Genomic DNA, 21789 nt, shown 5'->3' with positions numbered 1-21789 from the left:
ATTAAAATGATCCATGAAGGCCAGCTGTTTAGAACAGGTAACTGAAGATAAACTTCTAGGAAAACTGTTAACAAGTTAACAGGTAAAATGTGGAAAATATATCTATGATTAGAAGATGCTCTTCTTTATTAACACCACTTATTTAAACCTCGGTTTTATCACCTGATACTGCTCAGATATCTGGTCAAGAGCAGCCAAATAAGATGTAAAGAAACTTCAGATATTCAGAATAAAACTCAAAATCTTACCAGTAATATTTGTCTTATTTCTAGTTAAAATGACTCATTTTTAGTCAAAACATCTCATTACACTTAAAACAAGACTCATTACCATAAAGTGTAAGCATCTAAATATTACAAAAAAAGGTAACAGTAATGTAAACTATAAAATTGGAGACATAGTGGTCAAACAAATACAGGAGGAAAAGGACTTGGGGGTCACGATTGACAGTACATTAGGATTCCAAACCCACATCTCAGATAAGGTCAAGAAGGCCAATTCCATGTTTGCTATAATAAAAAGAACTTTTTTAGATCTTAATAGTGAAGTGCTGCTACCATTATATAAAGCTCTGGTCAGGTCTCATTTAGAATATGCTAACTCTGTTTGGAGCCCTTACAAAGTTAAATACATTGAAAACATTGAGGGTGTTCAGAGAAGAGCTACGAAACTAGTCCCAGGTCTGAAAGGGTTGTCCTATGAAGAGAGAGTAAGAGCTCTGAAACTGCCAACCCTTGTATACAGGAGACACAGAGGGGACATGATCGAAGTATACAAGCTTGTACATGAGATATACGATGCCACAGCCGAACCTTGTTCAGTTCTGGAACAGTACATATGAACTGAGAGGAAACTCTTTGAAGTTGTTCCCACAAAAGTGTCACTCAGAGAAGAGGAGGAACTTTTTCACACTGCGCGGTCAAAGAATGGAATGAACTTCCAGAGGAAGTCGAGCAGGCCCAGTCTGTGAACTCTTTCAACAACAGACTGGATAGGTTCTGGTCAAACAAAGACTTTTTGTACGATTTTAGAGCTGATAGGTGATGCAAAATGGAATCAATTAATCTGTGTGTGATTTTATGAAATGTTTTGAATGTAAATTTTAGTCCTATGTATTTATTGTAAGTTATTCTTGATACCGATGTTAAGGACATGTCCTGTATCGGTCAATTTATTAAACTTTATTAAACTTTAAATTACCAGATAAATAACTTATTTGACAATTTTCACCTGTTTCAAGTGATAGAAGTAATGAGGTTCTAACGCTGGTTTCTGTATCAATTTTACTTTAATACAAAATAAAAATATAAATAAATACAACAGCAATCTTTACTTTCTCAAAAAATATACCTGTTATAACATTATACAAATATTACAGCACTTCATTGCAATATTATACCTGGGCATTATAAATATTATACGTGAGCATTATAAATAAATTATATATATAAATGAAAAGGAACACTGCAAAAACTCAGAATCTTACCAGGAATAATTTCTTATTTGTAGTTAAAATTACTCATGTTTAGTCATAAAATCTCATTACACTTAAAACAAGACTCATTACCAGAAAAATAACTTATTTGACAATTTTCACCTGTTTCAAGTGAATTTTCACTTGAAATAAGTAGAAAAATCTGCCAGTGGAACAAGATTGGTGTTAATAATAATAATAATAATAATAATAATATCCGTCCATGATGCAGACACAAGAGACGGATCAGGAGGTGATGATGGGAGGAACTGAAGCAGACGGGAGGAGGAAAACTGGAATCTGGCAGCTCAAAAAAACAGGAGAAAACGTAAAAAAAAGAGAGACAGAGAAAATGACAGAATGAACTCAGCAGGAACTGATAGTGAGGGAGGAAAATAAAACTATCATCAAACTTTCTCAAGACGTCGTTCGTGAGTGGAATCCAGTTATTTTAAAGACGATACATAAGTTTGTGGGAGAAGTAAAGAAAGCAGAAGTGTTGCAGAATAGTTCTTGATCTTTTGTAAGAATAGTTTGCAACAAGGAAAGGCCATAAGACTGAACAAGATAATGGTAAAAAAGTTCAGTGAAGATAAGAATACCTGGAGATAGGAATAAGTCTAGACTAGGGGAGTCATTAATACCTACGGTTGTAACTGAACAGATTAAAGATAATTTAATAATAATTAATAATGTGGTGAATCAAAGGTGTTAGAAACACCAGACATGGAGAGAAATATCAGCCTGTCAGTATTGATTATATTGGACGAGTCCAGGATTCTGTGAATCTTAATCTTAAACTGTAAACCATAATCAGCAATATTAAAATAATAAAATGCTTGTCTACTATCTATGTGCAATATTCCCATCCTTTCAAGGGCAATATTATTATTTTTCCATCCATTTAAGTGCAATATCCCCCCACCCATCCATGTACATTTTTATCCTCCCATTCACTCTTGTTTATAGTGTCAGGATGACATTTTTGTTTTTTTAATTGCATTACAGAAAATAAAGAACTTTATCACAATATTCTAATTTTCTGACAGTCCTGTACATCCCTCCCAAAAATAAGAAAAATAGAGAAACATATTTTCTCATCAACAAAACATATTTTAAAATTTTAAATAGATTTTTTCAGTTATTTTATCGTCTGAAAAATGGTTGAAATATGTTATTTTCTTATATATCTATGTATATATGTATAGCGACTATCCTGTCAAACAATTAGCCACTCGGCTGGGTGCGGGACGGGACTTCTTTTTTGACGCGCTCAGCTGATGGATGAGTGAATGAATGAAAAGTACACTGCAACGTCCACTGTCGGGTGAGGTTCCCATTTATTCTCGTTACTGTATATTTCAAAGCATGTTTGTATTATGGAAAAACTGTTTATGGAGTGATCTGAATTAATTGTGATGGTGATGGCTGGTAGAAAAGCGGTCTTTAAAGAGCGGTAAAAAACCGTGCGGTCTCCCCGTCACCCATGCATTAATTGGCCGCCCAGAACACCTGCACCTAAATACCAATTGCACCGGTAGTGACGTGGACCCAAACCACCATCTAACCTAAGTGACAACCTAAGTGACAACTTGTAAATAAACAAAAGGACTGAAATAAGCAGACAAATAATGGCTCCTACAACATGTCTGTATTTTTCTCTTTCTCCAGGCCAGCAGGGGGCGCTGCTGCTGCTGGGCCCGCCGGAACTGGAGGAAGAGCTGCATAAAAACCAGCGCTTTATTCCCGTCTGGGTGGATGAGATGCAGGTGGGGGAGCCCGGACCGGGGCCCCCCCGGGACCTCCAGAACCCCCCAGGGGCCCCCATGGACCCCCCTGAGCCCCCAGACCTCTCAGAACCCCCCTCCCAGCTGTGGGGTCTGGACCCGCTCTTCTCCGCCTTCGTCCGGCTCTTCGTCTCCGACATCCTGGACATGACGGAGTCCACGCAGGTCCCAGGTGAGAAACCAGAACCAGGACCAGAACCAGAACCAGAACTAGAACTAGAACCAGAACTAGAACCACCTGGAGACCTGCAGGTCTAGACCAGGTCCCAGGTTAGACCAGTTCTGATTTAGGACTAGGTGAAACAATCAAGGAGGGGTGTAAAGGCTGAATTATGGTTCTGCGTCAAAACGACGCCGTGCCTACGGCGTGTGGTTTGGATCGACCCAGATCACACGCCGTCACTGACGCCGTCACTGACGTCACCTCCAGAAAATTGTAACTCCGCGTGGAGGCGACGCAGACCACACGCAGACGGAGATTGTGATTGGTTCTTGGTAGCAACGCATTTCCAGTTTCCGGTTTGAACCAGTCGTGAACTTTCAGCCTCTTTTCTTCGTGTATGTGTGATTTTTTTTGTTTTGTTTTTTTGTACAATAGTTGTCCTTATCTCTTTGATTCACTGTGACCGGAAAAAGTCGGAAAACCATTCAGGAAAAGATCGCTAACTAGCGGTCACGGGGGGAACTGCACCGTGGAGAAATGGAGAGACGGAAAAGTCTGACGGTTCATGACGGCGTCGCGGCGACGGCGTCGCGGTGACGGCGTCGCGGTGACGGCGTGTGCTCTGTGTTGGTTTGACGCAGAACCTTAATTCAGCCTTAAGCATCATTGGGGTCATCCTCACCCTCTTTCCCCGGTGTTTGGATGATCGGTCCACAAACCTCCAGAGGGCTCATCAGCAACACCTGCTGTCCCAGGTGTGCCCCCTCTGCTTTCAACCCCCTGTGTCATCACTTTGGGGCCCAGGAGGAGTCTCACCTCTTCACCCAGAGCCACCAACTTCTTCTTCTGCTGCACCTGAGAGGTTTTATGGTCTGGCGTGTAGTTTGGCCTCAAATCCCCAAGTCCTTAAGCAGCTGACGGTGGACCTGCCCAAGAAGCCTCTGCAGCGAAACTTCCACTGGGCAAACATTGGTTTCCCAACCGCATCAGCTGCGACCTCGCGAAAAAAGTCGAAATGTTGAGAAAAAAGTTGAAATGTCCAGGAAAAAGTCGAAATTTCGAGATTTAAAAAAGGAAAAAGGAAGAAAAAAATGAGAAAAAAAGGAAAAAGAAGAAGAAAAGAGAAAGAAAGGTCAAACATTTTTGAAAAAGCTCCAGGAGCCACCAGGGCCGTGGGTTGCCGACCAGGTCTGCAGGAGGACCAGTACCAGGTCTGCAGGAGGACCAGTACCAGGTCTGCAGGAGGACCAGTACCAGGTCTGCAGGAGGACCAGTACCAGGTCTGCAGGAGGACCAGTACCAGGTCTGGAGGACCAGTACCAGGTCTGCAGGAGGACCAGTACCAGGTCTGCAGGAGGACCAGTACCAGGTCTGCAGGAGGACCAGTACCAGGTCTGCAGGAGGACCAGTACCAGGTCTGCAGGAGGACCAGTACCAGGTCTGCAGGACCAGTACCAGGTCTGGAGGAGGACCAGTACCAGGTCTGCAGGAGGACCAGTACCAGGTCTGCAGGACCAGTACCAGGTCTGCAGGACCAGTACCAGGTCTGGAGGAGGACCAGTACCAGGTCTGGAGGAGGACCAGTACCAGGTCTGCAGGAGGACCAGTACCAGGTCTGGAGGACCAGTACCAGGTCTGCAGGAGGACCAGTACCAGGTCTGGAGGACCAGTACCAGGTCTGGAGGAGGACCAGTACCAGGTCTGCAGGAGGACCAGTACCAGGTCTGCAGGAGGACCAGTACCAGGTCTGCAGGACCAGTACCAGGTCTGCAGGAGGACCAGTACCAGGTCTGCAGGAGGACCAGTACCAGGTCTGGAGGAGGACCAGTACCAGGTCTGCAGGACCAGTACCAGGTCTGCAGGAGGACCAGTACCAGGTCTGCAGGAGGACCAGTACCAGGTCTGGAGGAGGACCAGTACCAGGTCTGGAGGAGGACCAGTACCAGGTCTGCAGGACCAGTACCAGGTCTGGAGGAGGACCAGTACCAGGTCTGGAGGAGGACCAGTACCAGGTCTGGAGGACCAGTACCAGGTCTGGAGGAGGACCAGTACCAGGTCTGGAGGAGGACCAGTACCAGGTCTGGAGGACCAGTACCAGGTCTGGAGGAGGACCAGTACCAGGTCTGGAGGAGGACCAGTACCAGGTCTGCAGGACCAGTACCAGGTCTGCAGGAGGACCAGTACCAGGTCTGGAGGACCAGTACCAGGTCTGCAGGACCAGTACCAGGTCTGCAGGAGGACCAGTACCAGGTCTGCAGGACCAGTACCAGGTCTGGAGGACCAGTACCAGGTCTGCAGGAGGACCAGTACCAGGTCTGCAGGAGGACCAGTACCAGGTCTGCAGGAGGACCAGTACCAGGTCTGCAGGAGGACCAGTACCAGGTCTGCAGGAGGACCAGTACCAGGTCTGCAGGACCAGTACCAGGTCTGGAGGAGGACCAGTACCAGGTCTGCAGGAGGACCAGTACCAGGTCTGCAGGACCAGTACCAGGTCTGCAGGACCAGTACCAGGTCTGGAGGAGGACCAGTACCAGGTCTGGAGGAGGACCAGTACCAGGTCTGCAGGAGGACCAGTACCAGGTCTGGAGGACCAGTACCAGGTCTGCAGGAGGACCAGTACCAGGTCTGGAGGACCAGTACCAGGTCTGGAGGAGGACCAGTACCAGGTCTGCAGGAGGACCAGTACCAGGTCTGCAGGAGGACCAGTACCAGGTCTGCAGGACCAGTACCAGGTCTGCAGGAGGACCAGTACCAGGTCTGCAGGAGGACCAGTACCAGGTCTGGAGGAGGACCAGTACCAGGTCTGCAGGACCAGTACCAGGTCTGCAGGAGGACCAGTACCAGGTCTGCAGGAGGACCAGTACCAGGTCTGGAGGAGGACCAGTACCAGGTCTGGAGGAGGACCAGTACCAGGTCTGCAGGACCAGTACCAGGTCTGGAGGAGGACCAGTACCAGGTCTGGAGGAGGACCAGTACCAGGTCTGGAGGACCAGTACCAGGTCTGGAGGAGGACCAGTACCAGGTCTGGAGGAGGACCAGTACCAGGTCTGGAGGACCAGTACCAGGTCTGGAGGAGGACCAGTACCAGGTCTGGAGGAGGACCAGTACCAGGTCTGCAGGACCAGTACCAGGTCTGCAGGAGGACCAGTACCAGGTCTGGAGGACCAGTACCAGGTCTGCAGGACCAGTACCAGGTCTGCAGGAGGACCAGTACCAGGTCTGCAGGACCAGTACCAGGTCTGGAGGACCAGTACCAGGTCTGGAGGACCAGTACCAGGTCTGCAGGAGGACCAGTACCAGGTCTGGAGGACCAGTACCAGGTCTGGAGGAGGACCAGTACCAGGTCTGCAGGAGGACCAGTACCAGGTCTGCAGGAGGACCAGTACCAGGTCTGCAGGACCAGTACCAGGTCTGCAGGAGGACCAGTACCAGGTCTGCAGGAGGACCAGTACCAGGTCTGGAGGAGGACCAGTACCAGGTCTGCAGGACCAGTACCAGGTCTGCAGGAGGACCAGTACCAGGTCTGCAGGAGGACCAGTACCAGGTCTGGAGGAGGACCAGTACCAGGTCTGGAGGAGGACCAGTACCAGGTCTGCAGGACCAGTACCAGGTCTGGAGGAGGACCAGTACCAGGTCTGGAGGAGGACCAGTACCAGGTCTGGAGGACCAGTACCAGGTCTGGAGGAGGACCAGTACCAGGTCTGGAGGAGGACCAGTACCAGGTCTGGAGGACCAGTACCAGGTCTGGAGGAGGACCAGTACCAGGTCTGGAGGAGGACCAGTACCAGGTCTGCAGGACCAGTACCAGGTCTGCAGGAGGACCAGTACCAGGTCTGGAGGACCAGTACCAGGTCTGCAGGACCAGTACCAGGTCTGCAGGAGGACCAGTACCAGGTCTGCAGGAGGACCAGTACCAGGTCTGGAGGACCAGTACCAGGTCTGGAGGACCAGTACCAGGTCTGGAGGACCAGTACCAGGTCTGCAGGAGGACCAGTACCAGGTCTGCAGGACCAGTACCAGGTCTGGAGGAGGACCAGTACCAGGTCTGGAGGACCAGTACCAGGTCTGGAGGACCAGTACCAGGTCTGGAGGAGGACCAGTACCAGGTCTGCAGGAGGACCAGTACCAGGTCTGCAGGAGGACCAGTACCAGGTCTGGAGGACCAGTACCAGGTCTGGAGGACCAGTACCAGGTCTGGAGGACCAGTACCAGGTCTGGAGGACCAGTACCAGGTCTGGAGGAGGACCAGTACCAGGTCTGCAGGAGGACCAGTACCAGGTCTGCAGGAGGACCAGTACCAGGTCTGCAGGACCAGTACCAGGTCTGGAGGAGGACCAGTACCAGGTCTGGAGGACCAGTACCAGGTCTGGAGGAGGACCAGTACCAGGTCTGCAGGAGGACCAGTACCAGGTCTGCAGGACCAGTACCAGGTCTGGAGGAGGACCAGTACCAGGTCTGGAGGACCAGTACCAGGTCTGGAGGACCAGTACCAGGTCTGCAGGACCAGTACCAGGTCTGGAGGAGGACCAGTACCAGGTCTGCAGGAGGACCAGTACCAGGTCTGCAGGAGGACCAGTACCAGGTCTGGAGGACCAGTACCAGGTCTGGAGGACCAGTACCAGGTCTGGAGGACCAGTACCAGGTCTGGAGGAGGACCAGTACCAGTTACGCCTTCTCAGGTTCTCAGCTCTGCTCAAAGTCGACAGCCGGCCCTTGATTTCTGCCTTGATTTCTGCCTTGATTTCTGCCTTGATTTCTGCATCAGGTCAATTCCCTCCTCCTCCTCCTCTGGATCTTTCCTCCATTGTTTTTTCAGCTGCTTCTTTCCTTGACTAACCGATCTATCTCCTGCCGTCTCCTAGACTTCATGGGGGTGGTTGATGTTTTCGTCCTCTTTTCTGCAGTTCCAAAGCGCTCAGCACATAGTTGTAAATCACGTCTCCCATTGGTTCCAGCTGTAGTTCCTGCATAACTGTATAAAAAGACTGTATAAATGAATTGCCTTTTGGGATTAATAGAGTATTCTGATTCTGATTCTGGTTCTGGTTCTGATTCTGGTTCTCTTTCTGGTTCTGGTTCTGGTTCTGATTCTGGTTCTGATTCTGGTTCTGGTTCTGGTTCTGGTTCTCGTTCTGATTCTGATTCTGGTTCTGGTTCTGGTTCTCGTTCTGATTCTGGTTCTGGTTCTCGTTCTGATTCTGATTCTGGTTCTGGTTCTGATTCTCTTTCTGATTCTGGTTCTGGTTCTGATTTTGATTCTGGTTCTGATTCTGGTTCTGATTCTGGTTCTGATTCTGATTCTCTTTCTGATTCTGGTTCTGGTTCTGATTCTGGTTCTCTTTCTGGTTCTGGTTCTGATTCTGGTTCTGATTCTGGTTCTGGTTCTGATTCTGGTTCTGGTTCTCGTTCTGATTCTGATTCTGGTTCTGATTCTGGTTCTGGTTCTGATTCTGATTCTGGTTCTGGTTCTGGTTCTCGTTCTGATTCTGGTTCTGGTTCTCTTTCTGATTCTGGTTCTGGTTCTCGTTCTGATTCTGATTCTGGTTCTGGTTCTGATTCTCTTTCTGATTCTGGTTCTGGTTCTGATTCTGATTCTCGTTCTGATTCTGGTTCTGATTCTGGTTCTGGTTCTGGTTCTGGTTCTGATTCTCGTTCTGGTTCTGGTTCTGGTTCTGATTCTGATTCTCGTTCTGATTCTGGTTCTGATTCTGGTTCTGATTCTGATTCTCTTTCTGATTCTGGTTCTGATTCTGATTCTCGTTCTGGTTCTGGTTCTGGTTCTGGTTCTGATTCTGATTCTCGTTCTGATTCTCGTTCTGATTCTGGTTCTGATTCTGATTCTCTTTCTGGTTCTGGTTCTGGTTCTGATTCTGATTCTCGTTCTGATTCTGGTTCTGGTTCTGATTCTCGTTCTGGTTCTGATTCTGGTTCTGGTTCTCGTTCTGGTTCTGGTTCTGATTCTGGTTCTGGTTCTGATTCTCGTTCTGGTTCTCGTTCTGGTTCTGGTTCTCGTTCTGGTTCTGGTTCTGATTCTCGTTCTGGTTCTGGTTCTGATTCTCGTTCTGGTTCTGGTTCTGGTTCTGATTCTGGTTCTGGTTCTAGTTCTGGTTCTAGTTCTGGTTCTAGTTCTGGTTCTGGTTCTGGTTCTGGTTCTGGTTCCCTCGGTTGTTCCAGGAGTTTGCTGATGTCTGTGTTAATCGTTTCCCACTCCAGAACCAGAACCACCTGCAGGTCTGCAGACCAGTTTGTTCTGGTTCTGTTCTCGGTCTCGACCGCCTTTGGTCCTTTAGTTAGTTCATCTTGTTTCCATGGTTACGCAGGAATGAGTTTCTAACCCGTTTCCATGGTTACTCAGGAATCTTCTACTAAACTCCCGTCCCGTCTCCAGTTGGTCCTGGTTCTGGTTCTGGTTCTGGTTCTGGTCCTGGTTCAGGTTCTAGTTAGGTAATCTTGTTTCCATGGTTACTCAGGAATCTTCTTCTACAACTCCTGTCCCGTCTCCAGGTGGTTCTAGTTCTGGTTCTGGTTCTGGTCCTGGTCCTGGTTCTAGTTCTAGTTCTGGTTCTGGTTCTGGTTCTAGTTCTAGTTCTGGTTCTGGTTCTGGTTCTAGTTAGTTAATCTTGTTTCCATGGTTACTCAGGAATGTGTTTCTAATGTGTTTCCATGGTTACTCGGTTCCTCAGGAATCTTCTTCTACAACTCCCGTCCCGTCTCCAGGTGGTTCTGGTCCTGGTTCTGGTTAGTTAGTTAATCTTGTTTCCATGGTTACTCAGAAATGAGTTTCTAACCCGTTTCCATGGTTACGCAGGAATCTTCTTCTACAACTCCCGTCCCGTCTACAAGGTGGACGTTCTGGGAACCGTCGTGTTCAGGAGAGAGAGAGACGACTTCTACTGCTACGGAGGTAAAGGCCGAGTTCTGGTTCTGGGGGACCGGGTCCAGGTCCAGTCATGAAGTACGGGGGGGGGGGTTCTGGTTCTGGTGGACCGTTGGTGGGGAACCCAGGCCAGACTGTCCTTGTTTTAATGGAGGGGTCACCAATCCTGGTCCTGCAGGGCCGGTGTCCCTGCAGGTTTTACATGTGTTCCTGCAGGTTTTACATGTTTCCTGCAGGTTTTACATGTTTCCTGCAGGTTTTACATGTTTCCCTGCAGGTTTTACATGTTTCCTGCAGGTTTTACATGTTTCCTGCAGGTTTTACATGTTTCCTGCAGGTTTTACATGTTTCCTGCAGGTTTTACATGTTTCCTGCAGGTTTTACATGTTTCCCTGCAGGTTTTACATGTTTCCTGCAGGTTTTACATGTTTCCCTGCAGGTTTTACATGTTTCCCTGCAGGTTTTACATGTTTTCCTGCAGGTTTTACATGTTTTCCTGCAGGTTTTACATGTTTCCTGCAGGTTTGACATGTTTTCCTGCAGGTTTTACATGTTTTCCTGCAGGTTTTACATGTTTCCTGCAGGTTTTACATGTTTCCTGCAGGTTTTACATGTTTCCTGCAGGTTTTAGTTGTTTCCTGCAGGTTTTACATGTTTTCCTGCAGGTTTTACATGTTTCCTGCAGGTTTTACATGTTTTCCTGCAGGTTTTACATGTTTCCTGCAGGTTTTACATGTTTCCCTGCAGGTTTTACATGTTTTCCTGCAGGTTTTACATGTTTTCCTGCAGGTTTTACATGTTTTCCTGCAGGTTTTACATGTTTTCCTGCAGGTTTTACATGTTTCCTGCAGGTTTTACATGTTTTCCTGCAGGTTTTACATGTTTCCTGCAGGTTTTACATGTTTCCTGCAGGTTTTACGTGTTTCCCTGCAGGTTTTAGTTGTTCCCTGCAGGTTTTACATGTTTTCCTGCAGGTTTTACATGTTTTCCTGCAGGTTTTACGTGTTTCCCTGCAGGTTTTACATGTTTCCTGCAGGTTTTACATGTTTCCTGCAGGTTTTACATGTTTCCTGCAGGTTTTAGTTGTTTCCTGCAGGTTTTACATGTTTTCCTGCAGGTTTTACATGTTTCCTGCAGGTTTTACATGTTTTCCTGCAGGTTTTACATGTTTCCCTGCAGGTTTTACATGTTTCCTGCAGGTTTTACATGTTTTCCTGCAGGTTTTACATGTTTCCTGCAGGTTTTACATGTTTCCTGCAGGTTTTACATGTTTTCCTGCAGGTTTTACATGTTTCCTGCAGGTTTTACATGTTTCCCTGCAGGTTTTACATGTTTCCTGCAGGTTTTACATGTTTTCCTGCAGGTTTTACATGTTTCCTGCAGGTTTTACATGTTTCCTGCAGGTTTTACATGTTTTCCTGCAGGTTTTACATGTTTCCTGCAGGTTTTACATGTTTCCTGCAGGTTTTACGTGTTTCCCTGCAGGTTTTAGTTGTTCCCTGCAGGTTTTACATGTTTTCCTGCAGGTTTTACATGTTTTCCTGCAGGTTTTACGTGTTTCCCTGCAGGTTTTACATGTTTCCTGCAGGTTTTACATGTTTCCTGCAGGTTTTACATGTTTCCTGCAGGTTTTAGTTGTTTCCTGCAGGTTTTACATGTTTCCTGCAGGTTTTACATGTTTTCCTGCAGGTTTTACATGTTTTCCTGCAGGTTTTACTTGTTTCCTGCAGGTTTTACATGTTTCCTGCAGGTTTTACATGTTTTCCTGCAGGTTTTACATGTTTCCTGCATGTTTTACATGTTTTCCTGCAGGTTTTACTTGTTTCCTGCAGGTTTTACATGTTTCCTGCAGGTTTTACATGTTTTCCTGCAGGTTTTACATGTTTTCCTGCAGGTTTTACATGTTTCCCTGCAGGTTTTACATGTTTCCTGCAGGTTTTACATGTTTCCTGCAGGTTTTACATGTTTCCTGCAGGTTTTACATGTTTCCTGCAGGTTTTACATGTTTCCTGCAGGTTTTACATGTTTCCCTGCAGGTTTTACATGTTTCCTGCAGGTTTTACATGTTTCCTGCAGGTTTTACATGTTTTCCTGCAGGTTTTACATGTTTTCCTGCAGGTTTTACATGTTTCCTGCAGGTTTGACATGTTTTCCTGCAGGTTTTACATGTTTTCCTGCAGGTTTTACATGTTTCCTGCAGGTTTTACATGTTTCCTGCAGGTTTTACATGTTTCCTGCAGGTTTTAGTTGTTTCCTGCAGGTTTTACATGTTTTCCTGCAGGTTTTACATGTTTCCTGCAGGTTTTACATGTTTTCCTGCAGGTTTTACATGTTTCCTGCAGGTTTTACATGTTTCCCTGCAGGTTTTACATGTTTTCCTGCAGGTTTTACATGTTTTCCTGCAGGTTTTACATGTTTTCCTGCAGGTTTTACATGTTTTCCTGCAGGTTTTACATGTTTCCTGCAGGTTTTACATGTTTTCCTGCAGGTTTTACATGTTTCCTGCAGGTTTTACATGTTTCCTGCAGGTTTTACATGTTTCCTGCAGGTTTTACATGTTTTCCTGCAGGTTTTACATGTTTCCTGCAGGTTTTACATGTTTCCTGCAGGTTTTACATGTTTCCCTGCAGGTTTTACATGTTTCCTGCAGGTTTTACATGTTTTCCTGCAGGTTTTACATGTTTCCTGCAGGTTTTACATGTTTCCTGCAGGTTTTACATGTTTTCCTGCAGGTTTTACATGTTTTCCTGCAGGTTTTACATGTTTCCTGCAGGTTTTACATGTTTCCTGCAGGTTTTACATGTTTCCTGCAGGTTTTACATGTTTCCTGCAGGTTTTACATGTTTCCTGCAGGTTTTAGTTGTTTCCTGCAGGTTTTACATGTTCCCTGCAGGTTTTAGATGTTTCCTGCTTAATTGCACCATGACACAAGTGACTGTGTCATCAACAGAACTATCCAGACTTTGATTACCAGCTGGTGACGATGATTAATTAGAATCAGGTGTTAAAGCAGAGAATCATCTAAAACCTTCAGGACACCGGCCCTGGAGACCAGTCCTGGTCCTCCAGGACCAGGACTGGAGACCCCTGTTAATGTTTTAACATTGTTTTATTGTTTTATTGTTGTGTTACTTTGTCTCTTCTTCCTCCAGTGGACGACGGGACCGGAGTGATTAACTGTCTCTGCTGGAAGACGGAGCTGATGAGGGAGGACGGTTCTGGTTCTGGTTCTGGTACCGGTGCTGGTACCGGTACCAGAACCAGCACCAGCACCGGTACCACCCAGGGCGGGTTCAACGCCGGCGCCGAGCTGACCCGGCTGAGACGGGCCCAGCAGAACCGGAGCCGGCTGGAGATCGGGGAGCTGATCCGGGTCAGAGGAGCCGTGAAGACCAACCGGAACCAGAACCAGAACCAGAACCAGAACCGGGAGATCACGGCCTCGTGCTTCTGTGAGTCACAACCGGGTCAGAACCAGGACCAGAACCTTGTTAGAACCGGGTCAGAACCGGGTCAGAACCGGGACCAGAACCGGGTCAGGACCGGGTCAGAACCTTGTTAGAACCAGAACCAGAACCGGGAGATCACGGCCTCGTGCTTCTGTGAGTCACAACCGGGTCAGAACCTTGTAAGAACCGGGTCAGAACCGGGTCAGAACCGGGTCAGGACCGGGTCAGAACTGGGTCAGAACTGGGTCAGAACTGGGTCAGAACCGGGACCAGAACCGGGTTAGGACCGGGTCAGAACCGGGAGATCACGGCCTCGTGCTTCTGTGAGTCAGAACCGGGTCAGGACCGGGTCAGAACCGGGTCAGGACCGGGTCAGAACCGGGTCAGGACCGGGTCAGGACCGGGTCAGGACCGGGTCATGACCGGGTCAGAACCGGGTCAGAACCGGGTCATGTTCGGTAACCAAAATTGTTCGGCCGAAAATAGTAAAAAAAAAACACTTTCGCTGTTTGGTGGAATAAGTGGTGAAAAAATATCAAAAAAATAATAAAATGAATAAATAAAGAAAAAATAAAGAAAAAAAAAGAAAGAAAAAAAAAAGGAATAAAAAAAGGAATAAGTGGGAAAAAACCCAACAATGAATAACGGCGTGTTTAGGTGACGGTGTTAACGCTGCAAACACGTCAGATCACGGAATATTCCCAATGTTTCAGTTACCGGAATATTATCAATAACCTGAGTTTAGACTGATGGAAACGTAGTCATTAACTGATATGACGAGATCCTGCAAGAAAATAACCCAGATTTTTACAATTATTATACAAGGCTTGATATTACGGAGATGAACCACCGCGACCAGATTAACTGGATTGAACGGGAAAAAATAAGAAAATAAGTACAATAAGTGCAGTAAGACAGGTTGTGACTGGCAGGTTTTTCACTGCACATTTATTTGATTTATGCAACGGTGAAAAAAAATGGCAAAATAAATTAAAAACTGTGAAGAAGCATGTTGGGTTTTATTCGTATTCAGACAAGTGTTTATTATTAGTTTCAGTTTCAGCCACAAATTTTCATTTCGGTGCATCACTAGTTCAGAACCGGTCAGAACCGCTCAGAACCGGGTCAGAACCGGTTCTGAGCCTCGGAGCAGCTCGGAGGGGTTTTTCTCTGAACCAGAACCAGAACCTGAACTGAACCGTCTCTCCCCAGATAAGGTGGACGACCCGGTTCTGGCGGTCCAGACGTCCTGGATGTTGGAGGTTCCGGAGCTTTACCGGACCTGCTACGACCGCCGGTACCAGCTGGGGCCCGGCACTGAAACGTAGGTACCGGTCCGACGAGGGGGGTCCAGGTCCTGGTTCTGGTTCTGGTCCGGGTCTGGACCTGGACCAGGACCGGTTCGTGACTCCTCCCTCTCTCTCCCCAGACCCGTTTCCACGGCGACGGCGCTGCTCAAGGACTTCCTGCAGCAGAGGTCCGTGACCCGGTTCAGACCCTACGACGTCCAGGACCTGCTGCAGCCCCTGGTCCCGGTTCTGGTCCCGGTCCAGACAGACCCGGTCCAGCCTCCGGCAGCAGAACCGGTGAGATGGAACCGTGATCCGACCCGAATGGTAACGAATAGTGACAGAACCTGCAGGGACTGACGGGCCTGTGGTTCTGTCCAGGATCCCGGTTCTGGTCCAGCCGGTCGTGTCCAGGAGCCCGGTTCTGGTTCCGGTCCTGGTTCTGGTTCTGGTTCCGGCCCGGCCCGGGCCCAGCAGCTCCGCCAGCTGCTGCAGGAGGTTCTGCAGGTTCTGCTGGACCAGGGAGTCGTTTACCGGCGGGTCAAGTCCCAGGACGAGGTTTACCACGTAAGACCCCGTTAGTGTCTGTTACCGCGGTAACGGTGTCTGTTACCGTAGTAACGGTGTCTGTTACCGCGGTAACGGTGTCTGTTACCGTAGTAACGGTGTCTGTTACCGCGGTAACGGTGTCTGTTACCGTAGTAACGGTGTCTGTTCCAGGTGACGGTGTCTGTTACTGTAGTAACGGTGTCTGTTACCGCGGTAACGGTGTCTGTTACCGTAGTAACGGTGTCTGTTACCGTAGTAACGGTGTCTGTTACCGTGGTAACGGTGTCTGTTACCGCGGTAACGGTGTCTGTTACCGTAGTAACGGTGTCTGTTACCGCGGTAACGGTGTCTGTTACCGTAGTAACGGTGTCTGTTACCGCGGTAACGGTGTCTGTTACCGTAGTAACGGTGTCTGTTACCGCGGTAACGGTGTCTGTTACCGTAGTAACGGTGTCTGTTACCGTAGTGACGGTGTCTGTTACCGCGGTAACGGTGTCTGTTACCGTAGTAACGGTGTCTGTTACCGTAGTAACGGTGTCTGTTACCGTAGTAACGGTGTCTGTTACCGCGGTAACGGTGTCTGTTACCGTAGTAACGGTGTCTGTTCCAGGTGACGGTGTCTGTTACTGTAGTAACGGCGTCTGTTACCGTGGTAACGGTGTCTGTTACCGCGGTAACGGTGTCTGTTACCGTAGTAACGGTGTCTGTTACCGTAGTAACGGTGTCTGTTACCGCGGTAACGGTGTCTGTTACCGTAGTAACGGTGTCTGTTCCAGGTGACGGTGTCTGTTACTGTAGTAACGGCGTCTGTTACCGTGGTAACGGTGTCTGTTACCGCGGTAACGGTGTCTGTTCCAGGTGACGGTGTCTGTTACCGCGGTAACGGTGTCTGTTACCGCGGTAACGGTGTCTGTTACCGTAGTAACGGTGTCTGTTACCGCGGTAACGGTGTCTGTTACCGTGGTAACGGTGTCTGTTACCGCGGTAACGGTGTCTGTTCCAGGTGACGGTGTCTGTTACCGCGGTAACGGTGTCTGTTACCGCGGTAACGGTGTCTGTTCCAGGTGACGGTCCAGGACACAGATCTGCTCATGGCGGTTCAGGACGTGATCAGGGAGGATTCAAGGAGAGATAAATGTAGGTGAAACATCTCAGGTCGTCAGGTCTCTCCTCCTCCTCCTCAGGTCTCTCCTCCTCCTCAGGTCTCTCCTCCTCAGGTCTCTCCTCCTCAGGTCTCTCCTCCTCAGGTCTCTCCTCCTCCTCCTCCTCCTCCTCCTCAGGTCTCTCCTCCTCAGGTCTCTCCTCCTCAGGTCTCTCCTCCTCAGGTCTCTCCTCCTCAGGTCTCTCCTCCTCCTCCTCCTCCTCAGGTCTCTCCTCCTCAGGTCTCTCCTCCTCAGGTCTCTCCTCCTCAGGTCTCTCCTCCTCCTCAGGTCTCTCCTCCTCCTCCTCCTCAGGTCTCTCCTCCTCAGGTCTCTCCTCCTCCTCCTCCTCAGGTCTCTCCTCCTCCTCCTCCTCAGGTCTCTCCTCCTCAGGTCTCTCCTCCTCCTCCTCCTCAGGTCTCTCCTCCTCCTCAGGTCTCTCCTCCTCAGGTCTCTCCTCCTCAGGTCTCTCCTCCTCCTCAGGTCTCTCCTCCTCAGGTCTCTCCTCCTCCTCAGGTCTCTCCTCCTCAGGTCTCTCCTCCTCCTCCTCCTCCTCCTCCTCCTCAGGTCTCTCCTCCTCCTCAGGTCTCTCCTCCTCCTCCTCCTCCTCCTCCTCAGGTCTCTCCTCCTCCTCCTCCTCCTCAGGTCTCTCCTCCTCCTCCTCCTCCTCCTCCTCCTCCTCCTCCTCCTCCTCAGGTCTCTCCTCCTCCTCCTCCTCCTCAGGTCTCTCCTCCTCCTCAGGTCTCTCCTCCTCCTCCTCCTCCTCCTCCTCCTCCTCAGGTCTCTCCTCCTCCTCAGGTCTCTCCTCCTCCTCCTCCTCCTCCTCCTCAGGTCTCTCCTCCTCCTCCTCCTCCTCAGGTCTCTCCTCCTCCTCCTCCTCCTCCTCCTCAGGTCTCTCCTCCTCCTCCTCCTCCTCAGGTCTCTCCTCCTCCTCAGGTCTCTCCTCCTCCTCAGGTCTCTCCTCCTCCTCAGGTCTCTCCTCCTCCTCCTCAGGTCTCTCCTCCTCCTCAGGTCTCTCCTCCTCCTCCTCCTCAGGTCTCTCCTCCTCAGGTCTCTCCTCCTCCTCAGGTCTCTCCTCCTCCTCAGGTCTCTCCTCCTCCTCCTCCTCCTCAGGTCTCTCCTCCTCCTCAGGTCTCTCCTCCTCCTCAGGTCTCTCCTCCTCCTCAGGTCTCTCCTCCTCCTCAGGTCTCTCCTCCTCCTCCTCCTCCTCAGGTCTCTCCTCCTCCTCCTCCTCCTCCTCCTCCTCCTCCTCCTCAGGTCTCTCCTCCTCCTCAGGTCTCTCCTCCTCCTCAGGTCTCTCCTCCTCCTCCTCAGGTCTCTCCTCCTCCTCCTCCTCCTCCTCCTCCTCCTCCTCCTCCTCCTCCTCCTCCTCCTCCTCAGGTCTCTCCTCCTCCTCCTCAGGTCTCTCCTCCTCCTCAGGTCTCTCCTCCTCCTCCTCAGGTCTCTCCTCCTCCTCAGGTCTCTCCTCCTCCTCCTCAGGTCTCTCCTCCTCCTCCTCAGGTCTCTCCTCCTCCTCAGGTCTCTCCTCCTCCTCCTCCTCCTCCTCCTCCTCAGGTCTCTCCTCCTCAGGTCTCTCCTCCTCCTCAGGTCTCTCCTCCTCCTCCTCAGGTCTCTCCTCCTCCTCCTCCTCCTCAGGTCTCTCCTCCTCAGGTCTCTACTCCTCCTCCTCCTCCTCAGGTCTCTCCTCCTCCTCCTCCTCCTCCTCCTCCTCAGGTCTCTCCTCCTCCTCAGGTCTCTCCTCCTCCTCCTCAGGTCTCTCCTCCTCCTCCTCCTCCTCCTCCTCCTCCTCCTCCTCCTCCTCCTCCTCCTCCTCCTCAGGTCTCTCCTCCTCCTCCTCAGGTCTCTCCTCCTCCTCAGGTCTCTCCTCCTCCTCCTCAGGTCTCTCCTCCTCCTCCTCAGGTCTCTCCTCCTCCTCAGGTCTCTCCTCCTCCTCCTCCTCCTCCTCCTCCTCAGGTCTCTCCTCCTCAGGTCTCTCCTCCTCCTCAGGTCTCTCCTCCTCCTCCTCAGGTCTCTCCTCCTCCTCCTCCTCCTCAGGTCTCTCCTCCTCAGGTCTCTACTCCTCCTCCTCCTCCTCAGGTCTATAACTAACTCCTCCCATAAACATCATGGTGGGTCATCGGACTCCGTTTTGAGTCCTTGACTTTTATTGGTGAAAGTTGCCCGCGCGAGGGCCCGTCCCTCCGTCCATCCGTTCACCCGTTCACCCGTTCATCCACTCATCCGTCCATTCACCCGTCCACCCGTTCATCCACTCATCCGTTCACCCGTTCATCCATTCATCCGTTCACCCGTTCATCCATTCATCCGTTCACCCGTTCATCCGTTCATCCGTTCACCCGTTCATCCGTTCATCCGTTCACTACCGTTCATCCATTCATCCGTTCACCCGTTCATCCATTCATCCGTTCACCCGTTCATCCATTCATCCGTTCACCCCGTTCATCCGTTCATCCATTCATCCGTTCACCCGTTCACCCGTTCATCCGTTCACCCGTTCATCCATTCATCCGTTCATCCGTTCACCCATTCATCCGTTCACCCGTTCATCCATTCATCCGTTCATCCGTTCACCCATTCATCCGTTCACCCGTTCATCCATTCACCCGTTCACCCGTTCATCGCTGCTGCAGCTTTCTTTAGGGCCCCAGCACTAATATTGCAAAGGCCCTATTGTATCTGTAGGAATTTTTCTAGTTATTGTCACGCCCAGTAGTGGCATGACCATATTACAATCTTCCAGAATGACCCAAAGACCAATGATGCTAGCATTTTGCTAACAAGCTAAAGTCACTAAAGTCCCACTGCGCACCAGCGGGTGTACAGCATGACCCCGCTCTGATGTGGGAAAAAAAATCCCCCAAAAACAAAACACGGCCGGAAAAACCTGAAAAATGAAGGCGATATATTAGTATCCAGAAAAGATTTCCCTTTTCTTCCTTATTCTTATTCCGCACTCTTTTTTCGTCCGTTAATACGGCCCAAACCGGAACATGCACCCATGCATGGCATACACCGTTGTATGCGTCTCCATCGATGGGCATTACTTTTCTCAGTCAAAATTGTTACCGTGGCAACGCTAGATGCCAAAAAGCAAAAAAAAGAGCGAAAGTTTGGACGCCTATTGCACGGCCGAACTTTATCGTAGAGACGTCGTTCAAATTTACAAACACTCGGCCCGATTGTTCCTAAACGTCCGTTCAACCTCATCCTGCTAATTATTACAGTTTTTCCGATATTTACCTTTCAATTTAAAAAAAAAATCCATTTTACTTTGGACGCTTGTTGCTAGGCAACAGATTATCATAGAGACATCGTACAAATGTTCCCCGACTCGGCACGCTGTGGACTTCAACATACTCAAATTTCATGAAGCTGTGATTTAAGGAAAGTTTAATGTAAAATCCAGGCCAGATGGCCCCATTCATTCGGATGGGGTTTTTTACCATGGTGAAAAAAAACCTATCCGTTAACGTAGCCTGAACCAGAACGTGCACCCATGCATGGCATACATCGTTACATGCGTCTCCATGTTGCCTCGATGGGCATTACTTTTTTCAGTCAAAAGCGTTACCGTGGGGACGCTAGACGCCAAAAAGCGCGCCCCATTAATAACTATTGGGAGCACAGGAATTAATGAAATACAAGCGTAAAAACACCTCAAACTGACATAGAACCACCCTAAACACAACCACTACAGCCCCAAACCAAAGCAGCGAGAGGGGACGAATGGGCCGTAGGGCATGCCCATATCAAAATTTCCAGAAATTTTCTAGTTATTATTATTTTTCTTCTGACGAAACAAGGTCTTTTTCCCCCTAAACGAGCCACAAAAGTCACCAAATTTTGCACGCAAGCCAGGCCTGGCGATAAATGTGATATTTCATGGTTTGCATTAATGGGTGTGGTAAAATGGCTCAACAGCGCCCCCTAGAAAACTTTGTGCCTCAAGCCCCACGATACGGTTTGATGTACATGCACGAAAATCGGTACACACCTGTATCATGTCACAACTTAAAGAAAAGTCTCTTGGCGACATGGCTGAAACCGAACAGGAAGTCGGCCATTTTGAATTAATCGTGTCATTTTGGCGAAATTTATGCCATTCCTTCAGCAATTAATTCAGCCTGAACCGTAACGTGCACCCAGGTGTGTTATACATCAAAATGTGCGTCTCCATCCTGCGACAACGTGCATTACTTTTCTCTTTCAAAAGTGTTACTGTGGCGACGCTAGACACCAAAAAGGGTACCCACCCTTCATCTGATTGGTCCATATTTGATAGTTCCTTTTTTCTGCTATAACTTTTGAATGGTTTGATATAGAGAGTCGTGGCTGGTTTCATTTCTGATATGCTTATGGGGGCGGTGGCCGTGAGTGCGAGGGCCCGTTCATCCGTTCATCGCTGCTGCAGCTTTAATTATTATTATTATTAAAATCAGTAGGATTCACCAATCTCTCTCCTGAAATCAACTTGCTCACATCTCCTCTTTTTGTCTCCTCCCCCGTCCCCGTGTCCTCCTTTCCCTCCAGACCGGGACACCGGCGTCCACGTCCTGCAGGTTCTGTCCTCGGTCCGGCAGCGCTACAGTCTCAACGTGACCCGTCCAGCCCTGGACCTGGTCCTGCAGAACCTGGAGGCCCGGAGTGACATCATCAGCACCAGAGACCAGTACTACACGGCCCTGTAGAGACCAGGACCAGGACCTGGACATGGACCAGGACCTGGACCTGGACCAGGACCTGGACCAGGACCAGGCCGGCGCCAGCAGCCGTCTGGGACGTGGACATGTTGTTTCTTGAGTCTTCACCAATGAACGTTTGTTCCCTGCTGATTTGAGATGAATAAGATGCTGATCTGGTTCCTGGAGGCAGCAGGGTCTCCAGGGTACCAGGGGTCTCCGGGGTACCAGGGGTCTCCAGCGTACCAGGGGTCTCCGGGGTACCAGGGGTCTCCGGGGTACCAGGGGTCTCCAGCGTACCAGGGGTCTCCGGGGTACCAGGGGTCTCCAGCGTACCAGGGGTCTCCAGCGTACCAGGGGTCTCCGGGGTACCAGGGGTCTGC

At 49.4% G+C, this 21789-nt stretch overlaps 1 protein-coding gene across 1 annotated transcript; it reads left to right on the top strand.

The window, feature by feature from the left end:
- Window positions 1-3237: 3237 nt before the first annotated feature.
- stn1 (STN1 subunit of CST complex) lies at window positions 3238-21661 on the top strand. Its single transcript, XM_061728451.1, has 9 exons — window positions 3238-3433; window positions 10233-10328; window positions 13454-13753; window positions 14963-15074; window positions 15180-15336; window positions 15421-15606; window positions 16653-16725; window positions 21258-21431; window positions 21480-21661. Exons 1-8 carry the CDS (start codon window positions 3238-3240, stop codon window positions 21413-21415), a joined length of 1278 nt encoding a protein of 425 aa, XP_061584435.1. The 3' UTR covers window positions 21416-21431; window positions 21480-21661.
- Window positions 21662-21789: the final 128 nt, after the last annotated feature.

The sequence above is a fragment of the Cololabis saira genome, chromosome 1, assembly GCF_033807715.1.
Source record: "Cololabis saira isolate AMF1-May2022 chromosome 1, fColSai1.1, whole genome shotgun sequence".
In the NCBI taxonomy this organism is placed as follows: Eukaryota; Metazoa; Chordata; class Actinopteri; order Beloniformes; family Belonidae; genus Cololabis; species Cololabis saira.
The sequence above is the reverse complement of the archived record's forward strand: the minus strand, read 5'-3'. Positions and strand labels throughout refer to the sequence as shown.

What these genes read in the sequence shown, in the direction of transcription:
- stn1 (XM_061728451.1), top strand. Translation starts at nt 3,238, where the DNA reads ATGCAGGTGGGGGAGCCCGGACCGGGGCCCCCCCGGGACCTCCAGAAC. An exon ending in GGAGTCCACGCAGGTCCCAG is followed by an intron (nt 3,434 to 10,232) that starts GTGAGAAACCAG and finishes ATGGTTACGCAG; the next exon opens with GAATCTTCTTCTACAACTCC. An exon ending in AGCCTCCGGCAGCAGAACCG is followed by an intron (nt 15,337 to 15,420) that starts GTGAGATGGAAC and finishes GGTTCTGTCCAG; the next exon opens with GATCCCGGTTCTGGTCCAGC.